The following is a 9648-nucleotide window of genomic DNA, read 5'->3' as shown; positions in this document are numbered from 1 at the left end:
GCACAGAGCCGGACGGCTCAAAGGGAAGGAAGCATCAGATGCCGCCTGCCACCTGCCTGCCACCTCTAGCAGAATATGGGTGATGCCCCTGCCGCGCTGATGGCTGGCTGCCGCAGGAAGTCGGTACGTATTTCCGATTGGCATGGAAGGAACTCCCTCCACGCCAAGGAAAAGTCGGTACCTGAGGAGGTACTTTTTTTTTTTTTTTTTTTTTTTCNTTTTTTTTTTTTTTTTTTTTTTTTTGCTCAACCTGCCATCAACCATCAGCCACAAGACTCCCCCCCCTCCTCTTGGATCCTGGGAGACCCCCCGGCCAGCAGATCCTGGCAAGCAGCGTCCAACCCATCCAGCCAGCAGCTGCCGGAGCAGAGCTCTGTGCTGAGGTAGGCTCTGGACTCGCACGCATGAGGAGACCAAATTCGTACCCGCCGCCTGGCTGCATCGGGGAGCGCCTCCTGCCGCCCAAGCTTTGTGTCTGGAATCGGTACGTATCTACTCATATCAACATTTCATCCGTACCTCTGCCTCAGGTACATTCAATTCAGTCTTCCTTCACGCGCACTTCACAGGGTGCTCATCTTTTCTACATGTCCTCGTCACCTCTCAGATCAATTGCCTCGAGAACGACACCTGCGGTACATCCCATGCCTACGTGAGCCATCATCCGATACGTACCTCCCTTGAGCTGAGGCACTTTCTTCCCCCCCCCTCGCTTCTACGCAGTGTACACGCCTCACACTTTACGAAGGAAAGCGCAGATAGCAGCGAGAATTCATACTGACAGTGAGAACGTTCTGCGGTACAGGTAGAGAAAAGCAGGGCACGAGGGGCCAAGAAAAAAAAAAAAAAAAAAAAAAAACANGGGGGCACGGGGGGCAAAAAAAAAAAAAAAAAAAAAAAAAAAACCACGGGCTTCCTGCTTACACTCCTCCCCCTGGGCCGGTCCGCGTAGTCGTCGTCGTCCTCCATCTGCCACCCATCAGACGGAGGCAGCAAGACGGGGCTCGCAGCGCAGACTCGGCGGCCATTGTCGTAGTCCCTTCCCTGCTCTCGAGTATCTCATCTCGCAGAAAGTGACAGGGGGAAAAGAGAGGGAGAGTTACAGAGAAGGCATACGACACACCAGGTCACTGAGGCACGGCAGCAACGGCCGTCACTTTCCCTTCCTTCCCATTTGCACGTTCGTAGTTTCGCCTTCACCTAAGAAGTACAGGCAGACAGGAAGACCACAGGGCAAGCTCCTCTAATTCTCATCTCTCACCAACTTCGAGGTTGGGTCTTTCTCAACATCCCCTCTTCCTTCCCGCACACTCTCCTCCTCCTCCGCGGGCTAAGGCATTCCTTGACCCTCCTCTTCACGTCCAGGTCACGACTCCAAGAGTCCAGGTTCATCCTGCTGCTCTTTCACATTCGCACCTACCTACCACCCCTCCTCTCCCGGGTCCCCTCCATCTCTGGCGACTCCCTTTCCCCTCGCGCAGGCTGTCGTTGCGCGTCTCCACCGCGAGCCAGCCCTCGTTCGCTACCTAACCTCCCAACCTGTATCCGTACATACCCAGGCGTCCCATATTTGCCTACGTTACCCCATTATTATTTGGGGTTTTTTTTTCCCTTTCCCTCTTCCGTCCGAGGAGTATTAAATTCATTCTTTCTCCCGGGAACGGCGCTAAGATCGAGAACTCCCTCCCCTCGTCATAGCCTTCATTGGGTTTACCCCCTTCACCCCCATCCGCTAGCTCGTCTCTGCCCCTTCCCCTTCTTTCCTTGACCTCACTTGCCGTACCGTACCGGGCGAGAGTCAGAGAATAGACACCAGAAACACAGACACAGACCAACAGACAGAGAGACAGCTTTCTCTCTTTCTTTGCCGTCCACATCCACACTTCCACTTTCATCTCACGCGCAACATCCGTACCTTCTTCGTACGCCGCCAGCGCTACTACGACGTCGACTACTTTCCCTTAGTACCAACGGGGGAATCGAATCGCACTACCAACGCACGCGCACGACGCTCATACCTGCTGCTACTGCACAACCAGCGCGTCTGACTACGTCTTTCCCGCTGCCGATACGTTCGTCACGTCAACTCGACTCGAGCAAGACTCGGGAAGAAAGAAGGAGCAACACACACCCTCCACCAACAGACCAGCCCACCACCACCACCCTTCACCCACCCAACCCACCATTGGTACCAAGGCCAAGGCGAAGGCCACCACGCCCCCCTACCACCACCGCAAGCACCGAGCACCACCAAACCCACCACCACCACCACACACCCAGCTGCCTCAACCTCCCCCCGGCCAACCCACGCTGCTCCCAAGTTCACACCCACGCTACGCTACCCGGGCTGCCCTGCTGAGCTGTGCTGCCCTGCGCTGTGTACTGCAAATCACACACACACACACACACACACACACGCACAAGCTCCCGTCAATCACACCTGGAGACGCAGACCTTGACACGCTTAACGCGCATTCAACTCACACTTTTTCCGTCTGCACTGCGCCCTCGCTTCTGCTGCTTCTTTTCCTCTGTTGCATCTGCATCTTGCGTTCTCCTGCATCCGCAAGCCAGATCAGACAAGAGTCATTCGCTTTCTCGGGACTCCCATCTTCCATTCACAAATCTTTCGCATACCGCAAGTCAGGTCCTAGCCTAGACCACGCCAAATCCAGACATACGCCTTCCCGATCAAAGACAGCACACACCCTGCGCTATACGCAAAGAGGAACAATTCGACATCCCATCCCCACTCTACCACCGCCCTCCCTACCTCCAGCTTTCGCAGCTGCCACTGCCGCTATAGCGACTCCTCACTGAGCGTGTACCTACGGCACTCCTCGCCGCCTCTGGTTCCGGGGCTCCATCAGCTCGTGGGCCTCCCCCCTGCTCTATCTCCGATCCAGACGCTAAGCTGCTCGGCCTGAACTCAAGCGGAGGAGCCCAGCCCTTCCTTTACCTCTCTAGCGCACTATTTTAGTGCCGCTCTCCCCAGGCATTACCGTCAACCTCCTCTCAGCCAGGAAAGAGAAAAAAAAAAGAGGCGTCCTTTCCGTGATCTGGCAAAGACAACGCTATCCTTGCCACTTTGAGAGATCCTCGCTCAGGGCCGTGGCTAGTCGACTTTGTTGTCATCACATCCCCATTTAACCATAAACCCGAGCCCTTGGGTGGTCCGCGCTATCTTGGCCGCCATCTTTATACACCATCGCCGCGCCGCCTCAAGTCTCACTTCACTCTGGTATCATTCGCTTGTTACCATTCTTCCATCATCCTTCTTTCCATTCTTCAAGTACAAGCCAACCGCCGCTACTTGAACCCGTCGCGCCTTGGACCAATTCACCTACCGCTCTTGACCTCGGAATAAAAAAAAAAGACACGGCCTGTCACCACCAACCTACGAACCTGCTGTTGGCTCGAGAACTAAGGACTCTCCGGCCATATTTTGCGATCAAGACGTTCCACTGAACTGTAGCATGTTCTTGGTTCCAACGCAACATCAGTTCGTTGACAACCAAGCTTCACTGCTCTCTTCAGGCTCTCCCCAGCTTGGAGGTTCTCGCTCAGAAGCCGCTGCCATCAGTTCGCTTCTGTCGTCCATCAGCACCTCTATGGAACGCAGTGCTACCGAGTACTCGCAGTCAGGTTTGCCTTCGCCTTACCCAAGCAACTGCGGCGACACCCGTTCTGAAGGTTCTTCTGCAGATCACGCATCTGCTGCGCAATACGCGACCCAGCAAGAGGTTCGCCCCAGCAACTACTCTACCTCGGCCACTCCCACCTCCGAGTACAGCGTCTACCCGCCGTCTGCGCGGTCAGGATCCTTTCCTGAACATATTCAGCGATCATATCATCCAGCTAGCAACCACAACGGTAGCAGCGGAGGCATGGCGCAACAAGCAAGCAGTCCGTCTTTGCCCCAGCAAGATGGGCGTCACCATCAGGTCCCTCTGGCCAAGTCTGACCACGATGTACCCATAGATCCGTCGATAGCGGCGCCGAGCCCTACCTACGCGTACGGACAGCACTCTCCGTACGGCCCTCCGCCGGGAGACATGTCGCACTCATACCAGCACCCTTACGCGCAACCCCGTCCCGACTGGACCGGCTATGGTCAGCACAGCGCCGGTCCTTTGACACCCGCGAACCACGTCTTCCCCCCGACGCCGAGCTCAGCTCCTCCCCAGGGCCGACCTAACCAGGTAAGTTGAGCAGCGAAGTGTGTCGAGCCAATTGGCCCCGCGCGGTAGGCAGATGTTGCGATGTCAATTGGGTCCCTGATTTGGCAATTTTCGCGAGAATTACCCAGTTTGGCTTGGAAATTCAGCGAAAATCTCAGGATGAGGGGTCCCAGGCATTGCGGCAGCGCGCCATCGACGTGGGATCTGAGGCTGGCACGCGCGCGCACGTTTTTCCACCTTCAGCATGAGATACAGTGTACTGACGTAACAGTTTGGACATCAGGTCTATTCTTTCGTTCCGATCCCCGGTGCCCAGCAGCACAAGCGACCCCGCCGACGATACGAAGAGATTGAGCGCATGTACAAGTGTGGCTGGAATGGCTGTGAGAAGGCCTATGGTACCTTGAACCACCTGAACGCGCACGTCACAATGCAGTCCCATGGACAAAAGAGAACCCCAGAAGGTACGTGAATTTGAGTGTTGACATGTTTCGGGACAAAGCATCGCACGAGGATATGGGAGCGCGTCGCCTGGCGCGCTAGTGGCCATGAGCTAGTTTGTTGCTACAGGCCGACTTCGACAAGAGTTGACTACTACCACCCAATTGATATGATGCTGACGATGCTTTATAGAATTCAAGGAGATTCGCAAGGAATGGAAACAGCGCAAGAAGGAGGAGGAGGCTCAGCGAAAGGCCGAGGAGGAGCGTCAACGTCAAGCTGCCGCTGCTGCCGCAGCAGCCGCTCAGAATGGTTCCGCAGACCCCCAATCCGGCGCTGATGGAGCATCGTCGGCATCCGCATACGGCACCAGCCGTCAGGTTCAGCTTCCGCCCATCGGCTACCAGCCCTCGCAGTACCCGGCACCCCCTTCCGCAGGAGCCGTGGCTCAGCAACCTCTCCCCGAGTACAACGGGTCCCACATGTACTCGGCCAACTACCAGCCTCAGTCACCTTACGGCCAGCCGAACCAGAGCATGTACAGCTCACGTTAGTTCAGACCCCCTGCGTTCACCGAGCACAGGAGGCTAACTGCACAGCAAGATAACGGCGGTCAGACCACGAGCCACTGAGGCGCGTTGACTTGCTTGGGGACGCCATCGGAAATGACCCAATATAATGATAGAGGGGGGAGAGAGCTTGTACATTAACGGGTTTCCTTTCGCGCGACGACTGCAGCTCAACGGCATCTGTCCATACGACTTTCCTCTCGTTCGGTTTTTAGACGCGCGGCAAAATTCTGGTTCACGAAGCGATATCCTATCCGTCTTGGGCTTGGGACTTTCACATTTGACGGAGTAAACGCACAGCATGGTGTCGACGCGTCACCAATTCTCACCGACTCGGGTATACATACCCCACTCACCTGAGTCGCTTCTACAAGCGCATCATCACCCGACGGATTGCGTGTTTCTTTTCAATTTTTTCTTCTTCACATAACATGATGCATTGGGAAATGGCTTTTCTTTGGACCTGGTTTCTGCATTTACGAGGGTTTTGAGGGTGATGATTTCACGAACCAGGTGTAGGCTCACTCTGCGCATTCTGGAGGGGCTTTTGCGATATCGAAGTTTCTCCTCAGCGTCACGACTACGTCTTTTGCGGCACAGCTTCACCAGACGGGCGCCTGATGGGGAACAGCGAATCGATGAGGGCCCAGAACGCAACTTTCTGATAGCTTCTCTATCTTTCGAGTACGCGTTTTCCTTTCCTTTTTGGACTTTGGTCCCTTGAGGCGGTCCTGCTCTTCGAGAACGGCGATCAGGATTTTCCGCAAAGGGTCCCTTTCTCTCGGGAGATGGCGAAAGCACGGGGTTGGCAAGGACGGGCCTTTGGAGTGGCGAGATACCAGTACACGAACGGGTCAAGGGCGCGCGAGGGAGTCGAGATTGATTTTTTGGTAGTTGCGGAAAAAAGGGAAATGTATAAGACTTCTTTTTTTTTGGCAACAAAAGACATACCCGGTTCACTAAGGTTTACAACTTGATGGTGAATTCACTCGGTGATCAAGGCGACAGGACAGTGTGCTGCATAGAGCAAGATGCAAAAAAACTCTGCGACCCATGAGAGTGGTTGGTAAAGAAGATCCCTCCATGCATCCCGCCGGCCCTAAGCTGTCTTTCCGCGTAGACGAGTTTAGGACGAACACCGTGTGGGAGGCAGGGTGGGCGGTGGGATAGTGAGGCTGAGGCTGAAGCCGCTGAAGAACTTTTTTGGCGGGACCAGGGGTGCTCGATGCTGTCTGTTGGTTCTGGGGTGTTGGATGACGCAGACGGGCGGGCTCAGAGGCATGGATATGGATGATGGTGGTGGTGTGTTTGTTGTTGGTGGTGGTGACACCATTCCGTTGCGAGTTTAGGTTCTGCGTCTTGGTAGTCTTTTCTTACGTGCATAACCTGGAGAACAGAGACAGGGTTCACTGCTTTGCCGAGTCCTCCTTTTTTTTTTTTTTTTCTTTTTTTTCTTGTGTTGTCTCTAAACCCGAGAGAGCCTTGGGCTAGTGTTGGATGGGAATGGGACTTGGTTTTTTCGTTGGTTCGGAAAGAAAAGATCTTGTGTAACTGGCGCTACGGGAGTGGGATGCGGGCAAGGGTTGGTTTGTGGGTTACGTTAGTGCTGCCGTCTTCTACTTCTCCCGGGGCCTTGTTTGCGTTGTACGCGCGGGTAGGTGCAGATGGGTAGCGTGGTATTTATTTTCAACGAGACATCATTTTTTTTTTTGGAATTTTTCATTGTTCTGTGGCGGCTGCATTGCATGAAGGGGGCAGGAAGGTTAAAGATGGAAGGGTGTGGGATATATGTGATGGTTTAGAGGGGGGAATATGAATATGCTTTCTTCCCTTCCCTTCCGAATTGTCTTTTTGCATTGGTTCTTGGAGTGGCGAGAGGGTGTGTATAGATTGACGAGGGGATGGATGGGAGAGGACCGAAGGATTTTGAGTGTGCATATCGAGGATTGAGTTTTTTTCTACGATTTCCTGTTCTCTCAATGAGGGGTCGACATGAGGAAAGGCCAGCCAGGCCGCTGGGAACAAAAAGGCTTGTTTTGTGTGCGGGTGACGGGTGAGGTCGAGGTTTAAGTTGAGTTGAGCTGACGTTTCGCTCCGCTCCGCGGTGCGGCGGTCGGTGTACCCGAGTTGCCGTGACACCGGTGCGTTGGTTCCATTTGGGAGCCTTGCAATTTTTGTCTTTTTGTGTGAGGTTACGTTCTGCCGCTTATTCTATTTTTCTATTCTTGTTCTTATTTTTTTTGGAGGGGACTATTGTGTTACGTTTTCCTGTGTCGCCACAACTATGTACCCTTCGTGTGCGTTGGGTTGTCAAAGTAGTTGGGCGTTTGTGCATGCCGCTCAGGGATTTCCTACCTTAGTGCAACCACATCATCGGAATTCTGGGCGCATGGGGTGGAAAAAGGTAAAAGACGAGCGATCGCGATCGGAGAAAAAGATGTTTGTTTGCCTGGTGCGTGCTGGCTGCAGCGGCGCCGTAGTATTGGGGGCCGCAACTGAGAGGAAGAAGAAACGAAGAGGAAGGGGTGACAAACACAGATCGCGGTGGAGTTGGATGCAACGAGTGTCGTGTGCCTTGTTCCTCGAAGCGTCTTTGCGCGCGCGCGGTAGCTAGCGGCAGCGGCAAGCGGTAAGTTAAGCGTCGTGGGTTGCGGTGGGTAAACCTTTTTTGTCGGTTCGTGGGAAACCCCAGATTTTGACGGGCGGTGCCGCGCCTGTTTAGCACGTTGCTCGGTTCAGGTAGTCCTCGTGGGTTGGCTTCTTTTAAGAATATATTCCCATGCGAGTTGCGAGGGTCTTTGCCTCTTTAGCGTCGACTTTATTAGGTTGTTCGGGATGTTGCGTGGTAATGACTTACTCACGTACCTTGACGAACCGCCGGGCGCCAATGTACTGTACATGGCGATCTGAAGAAGGGGGTGGTGGCCCTGTGTGGTTTGTTTTTTGGGCGTGGGTTCCTTTTTGGATTTTTGGCCCCCAAGGCAACCTACGCTTCGGATTGTGGCGGGCGTTTTTTTTTGGTTTTCCTGCGAGGTTGCCGTTTGGGAGACGGTGTTGTGGGTTCCCATTTTTCCATGTCAGTTTTGGCGTCGAGCGTAACGGTTCAATAGTTGGTTGTCAGAGTTGCTGGTTGCATTTTGGGACTCTTCAACTTGGTAAGCTGACAGCATAACGTAATGTACTGCGTAGTTGTGACAATCAACTGTTGTTTCTCAGTCTAAGATAAGTCATCTTTTTCCCCCTGCAATTCGTGGCGTGTTGTTTTCAATTGAAAAGTGTTTCATTCAATCACCATGTGGAAACGCCTCGCATGGTCGGTTGTCAAGTTGCGAGACGTCTGGAAGGGTCCATTGTGTGGCGATGCCGAGGCTCGCTTATCGCTGTGGCTATCGTCGCGAAGCTGCAAATCAACCTGCCTAACCTACCCCTCCAGCGAGCGACGTTAGTGCTTCAATGTTGTTGCAGTGCAGGCCTTGCCAGAGAGTGAGGTGAGCACCCGCAATCTCAGCAGTGCATCTAGTGTGTGCTACCGATGACGTAGGGTGCAGTCCAGCGACGTCAAACCTGGAACAGGAGGGCCACGCCCAACGGCAACGGCGCCCGAGTTCCTCTGCGCTGCTGTGCCAGTTTGCCGTGCCGTGCTGCTGTCTTAAACAGAAACGAAAAGGGGGGTCTGGAACGAAGGAAGGCGCTGGTCCTCTGGGGAAATTGAAATTTGCCTGCGGTCAGATTTGTCTTGCATGCAAATCCAGGAGGTGAGGTGGGAGAGGGAGCAGACTGTCCGCCGCCAAACCACCGCATGACTGCAGGAAGCGACGCTGATGGCGGCGAGTGGGAGTGAGTGCCGTGCCGTGCCAGACTGGAATAAATCTTGGTTGCCTCCTCTGCAGCGTCACATTCCACGATCTTCTTTCTCGCTCCTTCCCTCCACCCGTCGAAATTTCCCCGTGCAACTCTCGTTTCTATTGTTCGGCACCTTCGCTCGACAACGCCTGTCGTTCGCAGCTCTGCCGCTCTTGCGGTTTCCGACTGTTTACGGCTGACTGCCTTGTACCCGCCTCGACAGCATCTCCTCCCTTGCTGGCTGTCATTTTCTTCTCGCCTTCCACCTCGCGCGAGGCAAAAAAAAAAGAAAACACTTCGCCGCCCAATCCTGCGCTGTTTAGAAGGTCGCAAGCACAACCGAACCTGATTTCCATCGCCCGTTTCCACCCTCGTTTCCTTTGCGCAGACCTTACCTCTACAACACAATCACAGCTTCATTACCGCCTCCAACGGATCCATCCTAATTTCTACCTCGGGTCCAATTACGCATCACTCTGTTACATATTAGCTACGACACGATCGATATCCAGCAAGCTTAATCGGCAGCCATTCAGCAGTTTCTCGCGTCCCCCTTCGCGCCTCTTCTTGTGTCATCATTGGACGGTGGTGGGACCGGACCCAACGCCTCCAAA

At 54.1% G+C, this 9648-nt stretch overlaps 1 protein-coding gene across 1 annotated transcript; it reads left to right on the top strand.

Annotated features, from left to right (window-relative positions):
• Positions 1-3476: 3476 nt before the first annotated feature.
• Positions 3477-5176, top strand: GCG54_00012203 (C2H2 finger domain transcription factor CON7; the record flags this gene model as incomplete). The annotated part of the gene is made up of 4 exons (XM_045412088.1): positions 3477-4202; positions 4310-4408; positions 4453-4645; positions 4815-5176. The coding sequence occupies 4 exons, from the start codon at positions 3477-3479 to the stop codon at positions 5174-5176; spliced, it is 1380 nt and encodes a 459-aa protein (XP_045263872.1).
• Positions 5177-9648: the final 4472 nt, after the last annotated feature.

Source organism: Colletotrichum gloeosporioides (assembly GCF_011800055.1).
Source record: "Colletotrichum gloeosporioides strain Lc1 chromosome Unknown consensus_49, whole genome shotgun sequence".
NCBI classification, from domain to species: Eukaryota; Fungi; Ascomycota; class Sordariomycetes; order Glomerellales; family Glomerellaceae; genus Colletotrichum; species Colletotrichum gloeosporioides.
The sequence above is the reverse complement of the archived record's forward strand: the minus strand, read 5'-3'. Positions and strand labels throughout refer to the sequence as shown.